Source organism: Natator depressus, chromosome 23, assembly GCF_965152275.1.
Source record: "Natator depressus isolate rNatDep1 chromosome 23, rNatDep2.hap1, whole genome shotgun sequence".
In the NCBI taxonomy this organism is placed as follows: Eukaryota; Metazoa; Chordata; order Testudines; family Cheloniidae; genus Natator; species Natator depressus.
This window is the reverse complement of record NC_134256.1, coordinates 11,891,900-11,912,216: the sequence shown is the minus strand read 5'-3', so window position 1 is coordinate 11,912,216 and position 20,317 is coordinate 11,891,900. Positions and strand designations below refer to the sequence as shown.

At 43.8% G+C, this 20,317-nt stretch overlaps 2 protein-coding genes across 4 annotated transcripts in view; one reads left to right on the top strand and one right to left on the bottom strand.

Annotated features, from left to right (window-relative positions):
* LOC141976341 (butyrophilin subfamily 3 member A1-like) overlaps window positions 1–20,317 on the bottom strand; it is a 74,533-nt gene that overhangs the window by 46,526 nt on the left and 7,690 nt on the right. Inside the window, exons 2-6 of one of the 3 annotated variants that reach the window (XM_074937284.1) lie at window positions 19,880–19,983; window positions 19,095–19,226; window positions 16,555–16,869; window positions 15,906–16,029; window positions 9,457–9,565 (exon numbers count right to left, since the gene is read on the bottom strand). The gene's annotated coding sequence lies outside the window, so the exon portion shown is untranslated. The remainder of the gene's footprint in view (window positions 1–9,456; window positions 9,566–15,905; window positions 16,030–16,554; window positions 16,870–19,094; window positions 19,227–19,879; window positions 19,984–20,317) is intronic. The other 2 variants (XM_074937285.1, XM_074937286.1) reach the window with 2 other exon arrangements.
* Window positions 2,427–20,317, top strand: part of LOC141976807 (uncharacterized) — a 40,959-nt gene continuing 23,068 nt past the window's right edge. The window contains exons 1-2 of the mRNA XM_074937972.1: window positions 2,427–2,718; window positions 18,649–18,741. Coding sequence (XP_074794073.1) covers window positions 2,427–2,718; window positions 18,649–18,741 — 385 coding nt within the window. The remainder of the gene's footprint in view (window positions 2,719–18,648; window positions 18,742–20,317) is intronic.

Sequence of the window (20,317 nt, the reverse complement as noted above, 5' to 3'; positions counted from 1 at the left end):
GAGATAATCAGTGATATTCATGAAAAAATTATGCACTTCATCAACATTTTGCCCAGCTTCTTATCCATTTACTTTCCAGATCCTGTTCCAAATCCTACAAATGCAAGTTCCAGGGCTCCTGGTAAGTGAAATTTTAATGTGTGAATATATCATGGTTTGTGGGACAAATATCAGAAGCTGGAGTATCAGAGCCAAGACAGTAATTCAGACATATCATTTTAGAGTCAACGTACATTAAATCTATTGTTTTTTACACCATAGCTACTTAATACTGTTATTTTGAAATATACCCACCTACCACAAAACATATTAAAAATATAATTTTGGAATAAATATAGTGTAAATGCAACATAATTAATTTATTTGGATTCTAACAAACCAAAACACCCCCAGTCTAATCAACAGCATGCAGACGGAAGTCCTATCCAGCTGAGTATTCAGGGCTTCATTTCGAAAATGGGTGGGGCTGTGATGACAACCACTGATTAGAAATAGACCAAAAAAAGACGAACTTTCATCCACTAATACATGGAGGGTCGGGGAGAGGAGGGAAGAAGGGGAAGGGCTGGCTCTGCAGGGAAAGGTATTACAGCACTGCATGACCCCAGTTCAAGGAGATGGCAGGTGCAAGTCATTCCTCACCTGACACTTCTTTGATGTGGAGGCCTGCAGAGGTTGTGATGATGGATCCTACGCAACATGCAGCTACCATATGATGCAGCCATACCCTGAGCAGTGCACCTGCTTGGAGGCGAAAGAGGCCATCCTCTACCAGCACCTAGCAAAATGGGATACTGGTCTGTAACTAGGGCTCCTATCTACTGTAATAACAGAAATAAATAATAATAAATGAAATACTAGCATTCAGAGATGCAGTGTCTCCCCAAGAAGATGCAGAGGCAGGAGTGAGCGGGACCCAAAAAGATCCCATCTCTTTTGACTAGCACCTATTTTCTGCCATAGAGAACCACGGGGGTCTATGCCTCTGTCTAAAGCTGAATGATTGAGGAGAGCGGGATGGCCTCTTGGGGGACAGAAAGGCCCTGGTTTGGGGAGAGTGGTTTCTGAAGGAAAGAGATTTTGTATTTCTTGATCATACTCACTGTTAGCTGTCTCTCTCTGTTACAACTCTGACCGTTCCACATGCGGGATAGTTTGTGGTTTTAATACCCTAGGAAAGGGTCGGGGTTTTTTAAAGGTGACCTATAGGGTGTGGCGGGGAGTGGGGGGACTAGCCCTTTCTGCCCCTTTTAGCATCTGTATGATGAATTAAGTAAGCCTGTCTTTTTATTTATTTATTCTTATGCTTGCTTTTTTACATGAGAAATTCCAGTGCTGTCTACCCTGGAAGATTCTGTGGTAACTAATGAAGTAGTGTAGTTATGACATTAAAAGAATCAAGATTGTGAATGTCAAGCAGTTGTGAAATAAAGGGATTTTTATTCAGACAGTTTAAAATACACTGTTGTATTTTTTTAACTTCAGTGACTAACATTTTGGAGAAAAGACTCTATTTCTCTAAAATCCAATCCCTTTTTCCCAGGATTACAGCATGTTTTGTTAACAATGTGAATCTTCTAAGACATTTAACAAATCTTTTAGAAAACTAAGGAAACCAGAATTGATATTCCTGTCAGCCTGATAATTCTAAGATAAAAAACCAAGCAGGAATAAAATAAAATAAAATAAAATAAAATTTCCAGCCCTGTATACAAGGAATGAAATGTGGGGGGAAAAAGATGAGGTTTTTTTTGCAATCTCCTTTCAAGGTCACCTGTAAGTTCTTTCATTTGTCACACCAGTAGCTCTCTATAGCTAAAGTATTTTATGGTGCTTTAAACTTCAAAAAAATAGTATTGGATTGTTGTCAGTTACTTTATTTTAATGACTTTACTAAACAGTAATATTTTAGGAATTAATTTTAAACTGATATTTCAAATATATATTTGTGATGGCAAAAAAAGAAAAAAAAAGTCATGATTAATTTCAAGAATGGTTGCCTTCATTTCCATCCCACTGGTTTAGAAAAATAAGGGTGGGTTTGTGGGGTTGTTTTTTTTTTCAAAAATTTCACATTTTTTTCTGAACATTTGTTCTGTTTTGGGATAAATGTTGATTTCTAAAAATGGCAAGAATAGGAAACAATTTATGAACCATTTTCTGAGGTGGGGAAGAGCAGAAGATGAAGAAGGGTGGGTGCTTTTTCAGAGGAGGTGTGTCCCATGGAGGGGAGGGCAGGTTCTGCAGGGAGCTGCAGAGGAAGTGAGGAAGGAGGTGGAGGTGGGGTACAGAGGTTTGTCCCATTCTGTGAAGGGAGGGCATAATATGCACTCAGAAGCTGGTTTGACATGTGGTGGCAGCTGAGGAGTTGGGAGGAAGCATAAGCAGGCATTTCAGCCTCTTGGGACCAACTGATACATAAGTTAATGGCTAAGGATGCAGCCTGTGTTGCAGTTGTGAGTTGGGTACACCAGCAGCCCCAGCTTCCAAGGGGTTTGGGGTGGCGATCTCAGCCCCAGGGCAACCTAGCCGCAGGAAAAAAGGAACAGCAGAAGCTGCAATTGCCACCAATAAGCCTTGGCTCCTTTTCCAAAGAACAAGACCAAGTGCTGCTAGTGCTGGAGTTTTCTGTGAATGTGGACACCAGAGGAGCTGAGAAGGGCAAGGAGGAGAGAAGGACCTCTAGAGATCAACGAGTGGTCCTAGAGGAGAGGGAGGGTGAGATGACCCAGCCGGAGAACGACCTAAAGTCTCATAAGCAGGCCTTCTTCAGGCAGATAAAGGTAGTTAAGGCTGCACTTTCCCCATCATGAACCTGCTCTCTTTAAAAGAATAATAAAAATATAAGTTTAGATCGGTTCTTGGGGCAATGTGAAGGGGAGGGATTTGTCCAACTCTGTGTGTTCCTATCCATGTTTTGTACGTGGTTAGCTGGGGAACCTGAGAGCACCGCATTTATGGGCGCTCTCACACAACAAACACACAGCTACACTTTCCCAGGCCCTCTCCTCCTTGGGCTGCTGTTGGGGGGCTTTTTCCAAGTCCATCTGTGTCGCTGGACCTGTCTGTGCCAAATGCCTCTTCCACCTCATTGGCCATGGAGCATGTGGCTTCCTCCATTTCTGTGTTCTGAGGGGCACACAGCACCAAATGCAAACAAAGTTCCAAATGGAGTAATGGCCTTTGTGCGGAACTTGCATTTATTAGTCAGAGCTGGAGCCAAAAGGGCATGCCAGAGGTAGGCCTGATCCTCCCTTCTGCTGGGCCAGACACAACCCAGGCTTGTGTTGCAACAGTGAGCTGCTGCTGGCATTCCAGTACCCCAGTGGAAAGAGACAACCCTCCTCAAGATACATTGTAAATTCTGGCCATCTGTGGTTTCCGTCCCTGTAGGTTCTAGATATTGATGTGAAATTTGTATGGTAAATCTGTATACATTTATAATCTACTGTGATGTATATTATCAACTTTAATATCACTCATCTGTCAAGGTGACAGTAAAATCCATCATCACCATCAACTATACGACATTCATGGAAAATCTACGTACTTCATCTACATTTTGCCCTCATTGTTATGAATCTGAATTCCACATCCTGTTCCAAATCCTATAAGCGCTAGTTCCAATGTTACTGGTAAATGAAACTTTTATCTGGGACTATATCATGGTTTGTGGGACAAATATCAGAAGCTGGAGTGTCAGAACAAAGACAATAATTCATACATTTCATTTTAGAGTCCAAGTACTTTAAATCTATTGTATTTTCCACACAATTGTCAAGGTTCCTTCCCCACTGTAGGGAGCCAGGGTGGCTTCCCTCCGAACCACCCTCTCAGAGCCTGAGTGGGCGGGGCCAGACCACCTGAGTGGGCGGGGCCAGACCACCTGAGTGGGCGGGGCCAGACCTAAAGAGCCACCCTCTCAGCCTGAGTGGGCGGGGCCAGACCAAGTTTACGCCAATCACCGGAAGGGGAAGGGTGGGACAGGAAGTACAAAGGGCGAGGCCCTTTGCCCAGTGAGGAGAGCACCAGGGAGGGAGATGGACACAGGCTGCTCCCTTGCGATCCTGCTACCGACCCAGGGGAGGCCCGGGGCCAGGAGGAACCTGACCGGGAGGAAGGCCTGTGGCGACCAGGACTGCCAGCCACTGAGTACCCGGAGGACCTGGAGGGGCCCGGCTGTAGTCCGGGCCAGCGTGGGCCCGACACAGAGGGGGAGCTGGAGCTGCCAGCAGCGGAATACCCGGACGAGCTGGAGGGACCGGAGAGACCTGATTGAGAGACTGGGTAGGAAGTAGCCCAGGGGCAGAACTGCACTGTGGGGAGGATGTGTTTGGTCAGTGGGCGCGGATGGCCCCCCGCTGACCTAGCGGTGGGACCTTTGCCTCCCGCCACTGTCGGGGCCCTGGGCTGGAACGCAGTGGAGTTGGGAGGGCCTGCGTTCCCCTAACCCGGCCAACCTGCCTTGGGTAGCAGAACTGTGCGCCGCAGACGCGTGCCAGCGCTCCCCTGCCTGAGGGGTGCGCTGCAGACTCCAGCCGGCACACCTTCCCTGCTAATTCCCCAGTGCCCGAAAGGTGTGACTAAGGCATGCCAGTGGGACCATAGCTCTCCATTGCCCCTAGGGGCTCGGAGGACCGACTGAACCCGTCACACCCACTCTGAACTCTAGGGTACAGATGTGGGGACCTGCATGAAAACCTCCTAAGCTTACTTTTACCAGCTTAGGTTAAAACTTCCCCAAGGTACAAACTATTTTACCCTTTGCCCCTGGACTTCCACTGCCACCACCAAACTTTATCTGGGTTCCTGAAAAAATGTAGTTTGGACACATCTTTCCCCCCCCAAATCCTCCCAACCCTTGCACCCCACTTTCTGGGGAAGGTTTGGTAAAAATCCTCACCAATTTGCATAGGTGACCACAGACCCAAACCCTTGATCTTAGAACAATGAAAAAGCATTCAGTTTTCTTACAAGAAGACTTTTAATAGAAGTAAAAAAGGAATCACCTCTGTAAAATCAGGATGGTAGATACCTTACAGGGTAATTAGATTCAAAACATAGAAAATCCCTCTAGGCGAAACCTTAAGTTACAAAAAAGACACACAGACAGGAATATTCATTCTATTCAGCACAGCTATTTTCTCAGCCATTTAAAGAAATCCTAATCTAACACATACCTAGCTAGATTACTTACTAAGTTCTAAGACTCCATTCCTGTTCTGTCCCTGGCAAAAGCATCACACAGACAGACACAGACCCTTTGTTTTTCTCCCTCCTCCCAGCTTTTGAAAGTATCTTGTCTCCTCATTGGTCATTTTGGTCAGGTGCCAGCGAGGTTACCTTTAGCTTCTTAACCCTTTACCGATGAGAGGATTTTTCCTCTGGCCAAAAAGGATTTTAAAGGGGTTTACCCTTCCCTTTATATTTATGACAACAATAATTACTTTGTAATGTTGTTTTGAAATATACACACCTACCACAAAATGTATCAAAGTGTAACGTTGGAGGAAATGTTGTGTAAATGCAACATAATTAATCTGGATTCTAACAAACCAAAACACACCCCAGTCTAATCAACAGCTTTCACGTGTAAGTCCTATGCACCTTGAGTCCTCAGGGTGCCATTTCCAAAATGGGTGGGGCTGTGATGACAACCACTGATTAGAAATGGACCAGAGAAAAAAGAGGAACGTTCATCCACTAATAAATAGAGGGCAGGGGATAGGAGGGAAGAAGGGGAAGGGCTGGCTCTGCAGGGAAAGGAGATGTCACCGCACTGCATGACTCCAGTTCAAGGAGGTGGCAGGTGCAAGTGATTCCTCACCTGATACTTCTTTGATATGGAGGTCTGTTGTGAGAATGGTCCCTTTGCAAAATACAATTACCACATGATGCAGCATCACCCTGAGCACTGCACCTGCTTTGGGGAAAGAGAGGCCATCCTCTAACAGAGCAGGGGCAACGGCTGGCTCTGGAATGGGCTGGATTGAACAGCACCCTAATCATTTTTGTTGCCCTTCGCTGGACTCTCTCCAATTTATCCACATCCTTCTTGTAGTGTGGGGCCCAAAACTGGACACAGTACTCCAGATGAGGCCTCACCAGTGTCGAATAGAGGGGAACGATCACGTCCCTCGATCTGCTCGCTATGCCCCTACTTATACATCCCAAAATGCCATTGGCCTTCTTGGCAACAAGGGCACACTGCTGACTCATATCCAGCTTCTCGTCCACTGTCACCCCTAGGTCCTTTTCCGCAGAACTGCTGCCTAGCCATTCGGTCCCTAGTCCACTTAGCACAATGGGGTCCTTGTCTGTGACTAGAGCTCCTATCTACTATAGTACATAAACCAAATAATAATAATAATAATTAATAATGAAAATACTGACATTCAGAGACGCAGAATCTTCCTGAGGAGAAGCAGAGGAAGGAGTGAGCGTGATCCAGAGAGATCCCTTGTCTTTTGACTGGCACCTATTTTCATAGAATCATAGAATATCAGGGTTGGAAAGGACCTCAGGAGGTCATCTAGTCCAACCCCCTACTCAAAGCAGGACCAATCCCCAATTAAATCATCCCAGCCAGGGCTTTGTCAAGCCTGACCTTAAAAACTTCTAAAGAAGGAGATTCTACCACTTCCCTAGGTAATGCATTCCAGTGTTTCACCACCCTCCTAGTGAAAAAGTTTTTCCTAATATCCAACCTAAACCTCCCCCACTGCAACTTGAGACCATTACTCCTTGTCCTGTCATCTTCTACCACTGAGAATAGTCTAGAACCATCCTCTTTGGAACCACCTCTCAGGTAGTTGAAAGCAGCTATCAAATCCCCCCTCACTCTTCTCTTCTGCAGACTAAACAATCCCAGTTCCCTCAGCCTCTCCTCATAAGTCATGTGTTCCAGACCCCTAATCATTTTTGTTGCCCTACTTTCTGCCATACAGAACCACAGGCTGTGTGCCTCTGTCCAAAGCTGAGATATGGACGAGAGAGGCGTGCCCTCTCGGGGAATAGACAGTGCTGGAGAGGGGAGAGGGATTACTCAATGACAAATATTCTATATTTCTTCATCAGATCCCCCTGTTAGCTGTCTCTCTCTGTTACAACTCTGGTCTTGCCATATGCAGGATATTTCAATATCCTAGGAACGGGATGTCGTCTTAAAGGTGACCTTAAAAGGAGGAGAGGGGGCTTTTTCTGCCCCGTTTTTTGCATCTGTAGGATCAGTTAAGTAGGTCTGCTTTTTATTTATTTATTCTTATGCTTGCTTTTTTTCCATGACAAATTCTAGTGCTATCTAGGCTGAAAGATTCTGTGGTAACTAATGAAGTCGTGTAATTATGACATCAAAAGAGCCAAGACTGTGAATGTCAAGCAGCTGAGAAAGAAAGGAATTTTTATTCCGACAGTTTAAAATACATTGGTTTTGTTTTCTTTGCGGTGGTGGTATTTGGTTATCGTTGATACCTATTTAACTTTTATGACTAAAATTTTGGGGGAAAGACTTTCTTTCTCAGAGAGCCAATACTCTAATTCCCTTGATTACAGCATGTGTAGTTAACCATTTGCTTCTTTTAATACCCTTAACAAATTTTCTAAAAAACTATGGAGACTGGAAGAGATATTCCTCTTAGCCTGATATTTCTAAGATAAAAAGTAAGCAGGAATAAAATAAAATGAAATAAATAAAATTTTAGGCCCTGTATATACAGCATAAATTTGTGTGGGGGAAAACAATTTTCTTTCCAAAGTACTTTCAAAGTCACCCCTAAGTTCTGTCATTTTGCACTGCAGTAGCTCTCTATAGCTAAAGAACTTTCTGACGCTTTAAACTTCTATAGAATTTCACTTGATCATTGACAGTTATTTTATTTGAATGTCTTTAAATTTAGATTATAAAAATACTAAACGTTTATTAACCTGCTATTTGAAATATATAATATATTTATTAAAAATGGTAAAAAAAATACGAATGCAACCATTTTTGAAATTAGTCATTACTTTTTTCATCACACAGCTTTAGAAAAATAAGGCTTTTTTTCAAAATTTTCACATTTTTTTTTCTGAACACTTTTCATGTTTTGGATAAATATTCATTTCTAAAAATGGCAGGAGTAGGAAACAAGTTTTCAGCCATTTTGTGAGGTGGTGAAGAGTAGATGGTGAAGAAATTTAGGTGCATCATGGCTGCAAAGTCAGAGGAGGTAGGTCCCCTGGAGAGAGGGCAGCTTCTGCAGGGAGCTGCAGAGGATTTGAGCAAGGAGGTAGAGGGGTGGGGAACAGAGGTTTTTTCCACTGTCTGAAGGGAGGGAGTAAGATGCACTCAGGAGCAGGTTTGACATGTGGTGATAGTGGGGAGTTGGGTGGAAACCTAAGCAGGCACTTTGGCCTCTTAGAAGCAATGGATGCACAAGTTAATGGCCAAGGATGTGGCTCATGCTGCAGTTGTGAGCTGGTTACACCAGCAGCCCTAGCATCCAAGATTTTGGAGATGGGGACCTCAGCCTCAGGCCAACCCAGCAACAGAAAATGAAGAAAGAGCAGAAGCAGGAATCACCACCAATGACCTTTGGCTCCTTTTCCAAAGAACAAGATCAAGTGCTGCTAGTGCTGGAGTTTTCTGTGAGTGTGGACAACTGAGGAGCTGAGAACAGCAAGGAGGAGAGAAGGGCCTCTTGAGATCAACGTGTGGCCCTTGGGGAGTGAGAGAGGGAGGTGACCCAGCTGGAGAAGGACCTAACTTCTCATGAGCAGGACTTCTTCAGCTGGATAAAGGGAGTTAAGGCTGCCCCTTCCACCCCGAACCTGTTCTGTTTAAAATATAATAAAAAATTAAGTTGATCAGTTCTCGGGGCAGGGTGCAGGGGGAGGGATCTGTCCAACCCTGTGTCTCCCTGCCCATGTTATGTCCATGGTTAGTTGGGGAGCCTGAGAGCGCTGCATTTATGGGCATTCTCACACAACTCACACACAGCGACACTTTCACCAGCCCTCTCCTCCTTGGGCTGCTGTTGGGGGGCTTTCTCCAAGTCCACCTGTGTTACTGGCCCTGTCTGTGCCAAATGCCTCTTCCACCTCATTGGCCATGGAGCGTGTGGCTTCCTCCATTTCTGTGTTCTGAGGGGCATGCAGCAAAGTCCCAAATTAAGTACAAGCCTTTGTGTGGAACATTCATTTATAAGTCAGAGCTAGAGCCAAAAGGGCATGCCAGAGGTAGGCCTGATCCTCACTTCTGCTTTGTGGTCCTGAGCTGGGCCAGACACAATCCAGACTTGTGAACTTCTACTGGCATGGAAGCAGTCCTATTTTAGATACATTGTAAATTCTGTGCATCTGTGGTATCCAACTATGTAAATTCTATATATTGATGTAAAATTTGTGTTCTAAATCCTTATTATCTTAACAGATGTGTAATCTTCTGTGATAAAAATTCTCAACTTTAATAACACTCACCCGTCAAGGCGACAGTAAAATCCATCATCACCATCAATTGCAGTCTCTGCACTTCATCTACATTTTGCCACCTTCTTATTCATTTGTTTTCCAGATCCTGTTCCAAATGCTACAAATGCAAATTCCAGTGTTATTGGTAGGTAAAACTTTAATTTGTGAATATATCATGGTTTGTGGGACAAATATCAGATCCTGGAGGGTCAGAATCAAGACACTAATTCATACATTTCATTTTGGATTTCAAGGTCTTTAAAAAAATTTTCACACCATAGTTACTTTGTAGTGTTATTTTGAAAAATACACACCTACCACAAAATGAATCAAAAAGTGTCATGTTGGAATAAATATAGTGCAAACGCAATATAATTCATTTATTTGGATTCTAACAAACCAAAACACCCCAAGTCTAATCAACAGCATGTATATGGAAGTCGTATCCACCTCAGTGTTCAGGGCGTTGTTTCTGTTGGGGGTAGAAATTGAGAGAGAGGGAAGGATCGACTCCAGAGGCTGGATTGTTCAGTCTAGATCACCATTTATTGCATCAGAGTGTTTACAAGCTTGCAAGTTACTGTACCACATGTTCCCCTCCTCCCTAACCCTGAGGAGTGAGCCCAGATGTTTGTTTGCAATTCCTCTTTACTGTAAGCATTAGCCCTCCCCTACTCAGATGGGCAGTTCTGGTCCTTGGTCTTGGCCCAATAATTATCCTCTAATTATCCTGCTAAATTCTCCACCCTTGCTTATTGTTTATCACTGCCATGACCTACTGCTGTCTTAAAGGGGTTGTTTTTAAGTACTTGGCAATTTTCTGTCAGTGAAACACTTGCAAGCTCAGGGTTTTGGGGTTTCCTGTTATGCACTTTCTGCCAGCAGTTCACCAGACAGAGCTGATGTCTGATAGAGTCAGGCCCCCACAGTTTCTAAAATGGGAGGGGGCGTGATGAGAACCGCTAATTAGAAATCCCACCGTCCCCTCCCAAAAAGAATATTCATCCATTACAAAATGGAGGATAGCTGAGAGAAGGGAAGAAGGGGAAGGGCTGGCTCTGCAGGGAAAGAAGATGTCACTGCATTGCTTGACTCCAGTTAGAGGAGGTGTCAGATGAAAGTGATTTCTCTCCTGACTCCTCTTTGATGTGGAGGTCTGTAGAGGTTCTGATGATGGACCCTCTGCAACATGCAGCTACCACGTGATGCAGCAACACCGTGAGCAGTGCACCTGCTTGGGGGAGAGAGAGGCCGTCCTCTACCAGAGCAGGGGCAATGGCAAGTTCTGGAATGGGCTGGATTGAACAGCACCTAGCAAAATGGGGTCCTACTCTGTGAGCAGGGTTCCTATCTATTGTAATAACACAAACAAATAATAAGGGAAATAAGAGCATTCAGAGACTCAGAATCTTCCTGAGGAGAATCAGAGGCAGGAGTGAGCATGACTCCCAGAGATCCCATCCCTTTAGACAGGCACCTATTTTCTGCCATACAGAACCACATGGTCTATGCCTTTGTCCAAAGCTGAGTGATGCAGGAGAGAGAGGCAGGGAACAGAAGGCTTTGGGTAGGGGAGAGGGGTTTCTCAAGGAAAAAAGATTTTGTATTTCTTGATCAGAATCCCTTGTTAGCTGTCTCTCTCTCTGTTTCAGCTCTGACCTTGCCACATGCAGTTTATTTTGTGGTTTTAATATCTAGGAAAGGGACTTAAAGATGACCTGAAAGGGTGGGGGACTAACTTTTCTGCCCTTTTTAGCATCTGTATGATAAATTAAGTAGGCCTTTTTTTTGTTTATGCTTGTTTTTTTACATGACAAATTCCAGTGCTGTCTAAGCTGGAAGATTCTATGGTAATTGATGAAGTAGAATAATTATGACAAATAAGCCAAGATTGTGAACGTCAAGCAGTTGTGAAAGAAAGGGATTTTTATTCAGACAGTTTAAAATACACTGGGTTTTGTTTGTAATTGTTGATACCTATTTAACTTCAGTGACTAACATTTTGGGAGAAAAGACTCACTTTCTCAAAGAGCCACTATGCTAATCCCCTTGATTACAACATGTGTAGTTATAGGGTGACCAGATGTCCAGATTTTATAGGGACAGTCCCAATATTTGGGGCTTTGTCTTATATAGGCTACTATTACCCCCCCCAGTCCCCACTTGCTGTCTGGTCACCCTAACCATGTGCATCTTTTAAGACAAATCTTCTAGAAAACTAAGAACATTGGAGTTGATATTCCTGTTAACTTGATATTTCTAAGATAAAAAGCAAGCCAAATAAAATAAAATAAAATAAAATTTGAGGCCCTGTATATTCAGCATGAATGTGTGTGTGTTGGGCGGGGGGATGGGAGGGTGTTTCTTTTCCAAAGTCATTTCAAGGTCACCTGTAAGTTTCGTCATTTCTCTCCCCAGTAGCTCTCTGTAGGTATAGTATTTTATAAAGCTTTAAACTTTGATAGAAGTGTATTGGTTTGTAGTCAGTTATTTTATTTGAATACCTTTTAATTCAGTTCTTAAAAATACCAAACATTTATTAAACTGATATTTGAAATATATAATAGATTAGAGATGGCAAAAAAAAGTCATGAATATTTTCAAAAACGGTTGCAATCATTTTCATACCACTGGTTTAGAAAAATGAGCATTTTCCTCCAAAATGTTCACATTTTTTCTGAACACTTTTTGGGTTTTGGATAAATGTTCATTTCTAAAAATATCAGGAATAGGAAACAAGTTTTCAGCCATTTTGTAAGGTGGGGAAGAGAAGAAAGTAAATAATGAAGGGTGTATCACGGCTGCTTTGTCAGAGGAGGGTTGGTCCCCTCGAAGGAGGACAGCTTCTGCAGGGAGCTCCAAAGGAAGTAAGGAAAGAGGTGGAAGGCAGGGAACACAAGTTTCTCCCACTGTCTGAAGGGAGGAAGTAATATGCACTCAGGAGTTGGTTTGGCATGTGGTGGTACCTGGGGAGTTGGCAGGAAGCCTAAGCAGGCACTTCGGCCTCTTAGAAGCAACGGATGCACAAGTTAATGGCCAAGGATGTGGCCCGTGCTGTAGTTGTGGGTTGGGTACACCAGCAGCCTCAGCTTCCAAGGTGTTTGGGGTAGGGACATCGATCTCAGGCCAATGCAGCAGCAGGAAAATAGGAACAGCAGAAGCTGCAATTGCCACCAACGAACCCTGGCTCCTTTTCCAAAGAACAAGACCAAATGCTGCTAGTGCTGGAGTTCTCTGTGAGTGTGGACATCAGAGGAGCTGAGAAGGGCAAGGAGGTTAGAAGGTCCTCTAGTGATCAATGTGTCGTCCTAGAGGAGAGGGAGGGTGAGATGACCCAGCAGGAGAAGGACCTAACATCTCATCTCCCTTCTTCAGGCAGAAAAGGGAGTTAAGGCTGCCCTTTTCCCCTCCTGAATCTGCTCTCTTTAAAAGAATAATAAAAATACAAGTTAAGATGGCTTCTTGGGGCAATGTGCAGGGTCCAGCCCTGTGTGTCCCTACCTATGTTTTGTCCCTGGTTAGTTGGGGAGCCTGAGAGTGCTGCATTTACAGGAGCTGTCACACAACACACGCAGCATCGCTTTCTCCAGCCCTCTCCTCCTTGGGCTGATGTTAGGGGATTTCTCCAAGTCCATATGTGTTGCTGGCCCTGTCTGTGCCTAATGCCTCTTCCACCTCATTGGCTATGGAGCGTGTGGCTTCCTCCATTTCTGTGTTCTGAGGGGCATGCAGCACTGCATGCAATAAAGTCCCAAATGGCGTAAAGGCCTTTGTGTGGAACTTGCATTTATTCACAGAGCTGGAGCCAATAGGGCATGACAGACGTAGGGCTGTTCCACACTTCTGCTTTGTGATCCTGAGGTGGGCCAGACACAATCCAGGCTTGTGTTGCAACAGTGAGCTACTGCTGGCATTGCAGCACCCTGGTGAAAAGAGACAACCCTCCTCTAGATACATTTTAAATTCTGTGAATCTGTGGTGTCCATCCCTGTGCATTCTAGATATTGATGTGAAATTTGTATGGTAAATTCTCAACTTTAATATCACTCATCTGTCAAGGTGACAGTAAAATCCATCATCACCATCAACTGTACTACATTCGTGAAAAATCTGTGCACTTCATGTACATTTTGCCCACCTTCTTATCCCTTTGTTTTCCAGATCCCATTCTAAATCCTACAACTGCAAATTCCAATGTTATTGGTAGGTGAAACTTTAATCTGTGACTATATCATGGTTTGTGGGACAAATATCAGATCCTGGAGGGTCAGAATCAAGGCAGTAATTCATAAATTTCATTTAGATTTCCAGGTCTTTAAAAAAAATCACACTATAGTTACTTTGTAGTGTTATTTTGAAATATACACACCTATCCAAAATGAATCAAAAAGTGTAATGTTGGAGTAAATATAGTGTAAATGCAACATATTCTAACAAACCAATACACCCCAAGTATAATCAACAGCATGTACACGGAAGTCCTATCCACTTGAGTATTCAGGTCGTCATTTCTAAAATGGGAGGGCAAGTGCTGACAACCACTGATTAGAAATGGACCAAAAAAAAAAAGAGGAATGTTCATCCACTAATAAATGGAGGGTCGGGGAGATCAGGGAATATGAGGAATCGCTGGCACTGCAGGGAAAGAAGATGTCATTGTATTGCCTGACTCCAGATGAGGGAGGTTGCAGGTGCAAGTGATTCCTATCCTGACTCCTCTTTGATGTTGAGGTCTGCAGATGTAGTGATGAATGGACCCTATGCAATATGCGGCTGCCACGTGATACAGCAACACCACGAGCAGTGCACCTGCTTGGGGGAGAGAGAGGCCATCCTCTACCAGAGCAGGGGCAATGGCAAGTTCTGGAATGGGCTGGATTGAACAGCACCTAGCAAAATGGGGTCCTACTCTGTGAGCAGGGTTCCTATCTACTGTAATAACACAAACAAATAATAGTAAGGGAAATACTAGCATTCAGAGATGCAGTGACTCCCACAGAAGAAGCAGAGGCAGTAGTGACCTCTTGACTAGCACCTATTTTCTGCCATACAGAACCACAGGGTCTATGCCTCTATCCAAATCTGAGTGATGGAGGAGAGTGGGATGCCCTCTTGGGGGACAGAAAGCCCTGGAGATGGGTTCTCAAGGAAAGAGATTTTGTATTTCTTTGTCAGAGCCTCCTGTTACCTGTGTTTCTTTGTTCCAACTCCGGCCTTACCACATGCAGGATATTTTGTGGTTTTAATATCCTAGGAAAGAGACGTCTTCTTAAAAGTGATCTAAAAATGGTGGGGTGGACTGGCTTTTCTGCCCCTTTTAGCATCTGTATGATGAATTAAGTAGGCCAGCATTTTTATTTATTTAATCTTATGCTTTTTTTTTTACATGACAAATTCCAATGCTGTTTAGTCTGGAAGATTGTATGGTAACTGATGAAGTAGAATAGTTATTAAATGAAAAGAGCCAATATTGTGAATGTCAGCAATTCAAAAAGAAAGGGATTTTTTTATTCAGTTTAAAAAAAATTGGTTTTGATACTTATTTAACTTCAATGACTAACATTTTGGAGAAAGGACTCTTTTAAAGAGTTAGTACCCTAATTCCCTTGATTATAGCATGTGCAGTTAATCACATGCATCATCTTAGAGCCTTAACATATCTTCTAGACCAACGGTTCTCAAAGCTGGTCCGCTGCTTGTTCAGGGAAAGCCCCTGGCGGGCCGGGCCGGTTTGTTTACCTGCCGCATCCGCAGATTCGGCCGATCGCGGCTCCCACTGGCTGCGGTTCACCGCTCCAGGCCAATGGGGGCTGCAGGAAGCGGTGCGGCCAAGGGACGTGCTGGCTGCCCTTCCCGCAGCCCCCATTGGCCTGGAGCGGTGAATTGTGGCCAGTGGGAGCCGCGATCGGCCAAAACTGCGGAAGCAGCAGGTAAACAAACCGGTCTGACCCGGCAGGGGCTTTCCCTGAACAAACGGCGGACCGGCTTTGAGAACCGCTATTCTCGACAACTAAGGAGACCCAGAGTTGATATTCCTGTTAATCTGATATTACTAAAATAAAAAGGAAGCAGGAATAAAATAAATTTGCGGGGCCTGGATGTGCACTGAATGCAGCAAAGTCCCAGATGAAGTAAGGGCCTATGCACTGAACATGCATTTCTACGACAGAGCTGTAACCAATGTGGCATGATGGAGGTAGGCCTAGACCTCATTTCTGGTTTGTGGTCCTCAGCTGTACCAGACACAATGTATGACAACAGTGTGGTGCTACTGGCATGACAGCAGCCCTGGAAAAGAGAGAACTCTCCTCTAGATATGTTGTAAATTCTGTGCATCTGTGATATCCATTCATGTGAATGCTAGATATTGATGTGAAATTTGTATTGTAAACCCATACACTCTCTATTTAAATTTATATCACAGTAGATTATAATTTATCAACAGTAATATCACTCACCCATCAAAGTGACAGGAGAATCCATCATTACCATCAACTGTACTATACCAGTGAAAATATGTGCACTTCATCTATATTTTGCCAACCTTCTTCTCCATTTGTTTTCCAGATCCTGTTCCAAATCCTATAAATGAAAATTGCAGTATTACTTGTAAGTAAAACTATAATCTGTGGTTTGTGCCACCAATATTAGAACTTGGATGGTCTAGATAGATATAATTAATACATTTCCTATTAGAATCCATATAAATTAATACACTGTAGACACACGGAAAAACGACTACTGAAATATTTGGAAAAACTGGAAGTCTTTATTGTTCATACCTGTCTAGTGTCTCATTTTTCATCCCCTCCCCCCACAATTAGAATTGATTTTCCATTCCAGAATGAGCAAATTATATTCTGGAATGGAAACAGGAACATAGAGCAAGGTATTTTAAAATTCTGATGGTGGTAGAGATTGGAGTGGGGGAGAGGTGGCCTACTGAGGCAAGGGGAAATAGCATCTCAGGAAGGGACAGGGAGAAGGTGGGTTAGTATTTGGAGGAGGATGAAAAGGGGGAGGATGTAAGAAGAAGGAAGAAAAGGAGATGTTACTGCATTGCTTTACTCCAATTCATGGAGGTGGCATATGCAATTGTTTCCTTACCTGAAACCTTTTCCATATGGAGATCTGCAGAGGTTCTGATGATGGATTATATGCAATGTGCAGCTACCACATGATATAATAACACCCTGAACACCCTGCCTAAGTAGGGGAGAGAGGCCGTCCTCTGCTGAAGAAGGAGCAATGACAGGCTCTGTATTGGGGTGGAGATGGCAAACATCAGCACCTCCCCCAGGAGAAGCAGAGGCAGGGGGGTGTGTCCAGCAGAGATCTCTTCGGGAGCATGTATTCTCTGCCATGCACCCACAGCTGTGTGATGAGAGCGAGGAAGATGCCCTCTAGGGGTATGGATGGGCCCTGGAGGAAGAAGAGGGTGTGCTTAAGGACAGAGAGAAGTTTTTTTATTCCTGTCCTCAGCCTGCTGAGAACTCTCTCCATCTGTTCCAAATCTGGCCTTGCCACATGTGGGATTCTTTGTAGTGTCAGTATCATAGAAAAAGGACTGCCTGTTAAAAATGACCTGCAAAGGGACAAAGCTTGTTCCCTTTTTAGCTTTTTCATGATGGAGAAAGTAGGTTTAAAACAAACTTTTCTTTCTTTTCCTTTCTTCTGCTTATGTTTTTTACATTCAAACTATGTTCTGTCTTGGCTGGAAGACTCAGTGGTGTATAGAGAACTAGTGGAATAGGTACATCACAAGAGCTAAGAGAGAAAATGGACTGTTGAGAGGGAAAGACATTTTTTTATTTAGAATGTTTAAAATTGTGTTGTTGTTGTCTTTTAACACCTGTTTAACTTCAGGGACTGGGTAATATTTTGGAAAAAAGAAACCTTAGTTAAAAGGTTTAGAAGGGCATAAAATGCATCCTCCGAGACCCCAGCAAATCCATTAGCAACACCAGGGAGACCAGAGTTGACATTATCATTATTTAACATTAATCATGTTTATTGTCGTCATGCCTAAGGGCCAGCCAAGAGTGGGGCCTCTCTGTGCTTGGAACTACACAAACACAGAGTAACAGATGGTCTCTGCCCCAAAGAGCCTACAATCTAACTAGTCCAGACAGAGACATGGTGGGGGAAGGAATATTACAACCAACATAGTGAAACAGTGGGATGGCAGAAAATGGCATGTTAGTGCCACTGTTATCTTTCTTTCTTTCTTTCTTTCTTTCTTTCTTTCTTTCTTTCTTTCTTTCTTTCTTTCTTTCTTTCTTTCTTTCTTTCTTTCTTTCTTTCTTTCTTTCTTGTTAGGAGGGGATAAGCAAAAAGTAAAGGGATGGGGGATGTTGAAAGGAGATGGGCGAGGGAGACCAGCAGAATTGAGGAGGGTAAAGGGGTTCAGTGAGGGGCAGAGTTTGTGAGGGAGGGAACAGGAGGGCTTAGAATGAACAGCCAGTTAGTACAGGGCAGGTCATCTTCCTCCCCTATTTTGTGTGGAATTAGGCAGCCTTTGAGCGCACCTACTCCATCAGGCCCCACAGCACATCAGGCAGAGGAACGCCAGGCTTGTGGATGGCTCTGGGGTTTAGGCAGGAGGAGGGCATCTGGGTGCTTTAGGTGAGGCAGCCTTGCGCATGCCCAGGCCACAAACATAAGCAGTTAGGGAACTTTTACTGCAATAATGTGGATGCTGAGCAAATTTAGGTGCCTTCATGGTTTGGCAGCAGCCAAACAGGAGCTTCGTGGGTCGCAGTGTCATCTAAAATGGGACTTAGGCACCTAAGTCAAGCTCCCAGTTCTGCAAGCACGTGTTTTAATTAATTTCAGTGGGACTACTGGTAATAAAGTGAAGTTAAGCACACACATAAGTGTTTGCAGGATTGGGCTCTTAGACAGATGAAATAGTTTCTTAAAAGGTTTGTGCTGCTGTATAAGGTGATGTTACAGCTTCTGGTCTTCTGTGAATCAGGACTAAGCCTTGGTGTTCACTAGGAATTATTTCCTTTTTCTCCAAAAAAGAACAAAATCTATCCATATTGTTTTTCTATTTTGCAGCAAATAAAATCACAGAAATAAAACTAATGGGAACTCTTTGAGCATTTTTTTATATATATCTGAAAGGGAAATATATTTCTGACAATATAATACAGTAACTGAAATTTGTAATAATTCTTATATAATTCTTTGCCACAGTTTGGATGGATATACCAATTTTGGTAGTAGTTGGCCTTGCTTTCATCATCGCTATCACCATCCTGTTGAACAAATGTAGGCGGGAACTTTGTGGTAAGAGTACGCACCTTAAACACTATTGATTGTTATAATATATTTTGAATATATTTGGGAAACTAGCAGCAATTTTGTTCTATAATTGTTACTATTGCTGAGTTCACACCTTCCTGTGATGGCAAATGGAATTGGTGTATTAAATGTCAAAGACATCACTTTATCAGTCATTCTTTGAATGGCCCCTGCATATTCCCACTGTAGGATCAAATCACCAGTGCTGGAAGCTACCGTAAAGTTCTGGAAGGCAGTGTCTGCAGGGGTCACTCACCCTTCTCTTCCCTCCCACACCCCAGAGTGTTCAGAGGGTGTAAAAGGGGAGCAGCCCCAGCTGCCCTTGAGCTCCTTCCTACCATGGAAAGTGCAGAGAGCTCTGATCGATCTCACACAGAACCCTCCGTGCTGCTTTCATTGTTGTTCTTTCTCTCTGCCATTCAGAGTCAAATGCTGTTTATAGTAGATAGATTGTCACTTAGTCTGATTTCCTATAGAGAAAGAAAAGAAAAGCAGATGCCCACACAGCGCGGGCTTTGTCTGGACTCTTGAAAGTGGGAGGGCTACCTCACACACCCCTCAGATCCAGTCCATTTAAATTTGGTCATCTGTAAGGCCAGCATCCATTTAAGTATCCATTCACTATCAAGGTCCCTGAATTGGTCCAGGTTGACCTAGCAGGCCTGGCCATGTGTCTGAATTTGCTCTGGCCTTTGGATCCCTTTCCCAGAGGATGCAGGGCTGCAAAACTTGGATCTGGCAGCTAGATCTGGATCTGGGGCCACAAAACCCAAATCCTGCAGCAGACCATGGAGCTGCAGCCGCAAAGCTTTGATCAGGCAGCCAGGCATGAGGGACTGCTAGTGCATGACTCCCAAGGAGGTATCCAGTGGCCTGGGATTCAGCCAGCATGATGATCCAACAACCTGGATATGGGCAAGTCCCTTGTCCAGTGGCTCTGGAACAGTGAAGCCCCTGAATCTTCCCAGGTGATCGGACTCTGATACCGCAGTCTCCACTCTTTAGTGGTGTGAACAAACAGTCTAGTGTGCAGGTCCTCACAACACTGGAAGGGGGGAATGCATTACAAGCTTCAGATCAGATGTGGCTAGGGGATCACTCAGTTATAAGATGGTGTCTTTACCTGGTGCTTCCTGTCTGGCCATTTCCAGATACATACACTTGTAGGTGTCTTGCTTGCTAAGCAGATGGTTTAACTTCTGATGTTCCACCCAACAGACCCTCATCCTGAAAGTGAAAGGAGAGAGACAAATCCATTCTTAGATTCTCTTCTTCTCAGCATCTTCCCAGACCATTTATTCATTTCTAGATCTTTCAGTTCCCTGGATTCTAGAAGGTTATCCAGCCTATCCCTCAGGACTTAGGACCAGATTTTCAAAGGTTTAGGTGCCTAACAATGCAGATAAGCACCTAGTGGGACTTTCAGAAGTGCCCATGAACCTAACTCCTGGAATATGGGGCACAAACATTTTTGAAAATCCCAAGAAGTGCTTATATGCATCTTTAGGCATCTAAACCTTTTGAAAATCTGTCCCTAATATTTTCAGCAGAAATTCAGTTG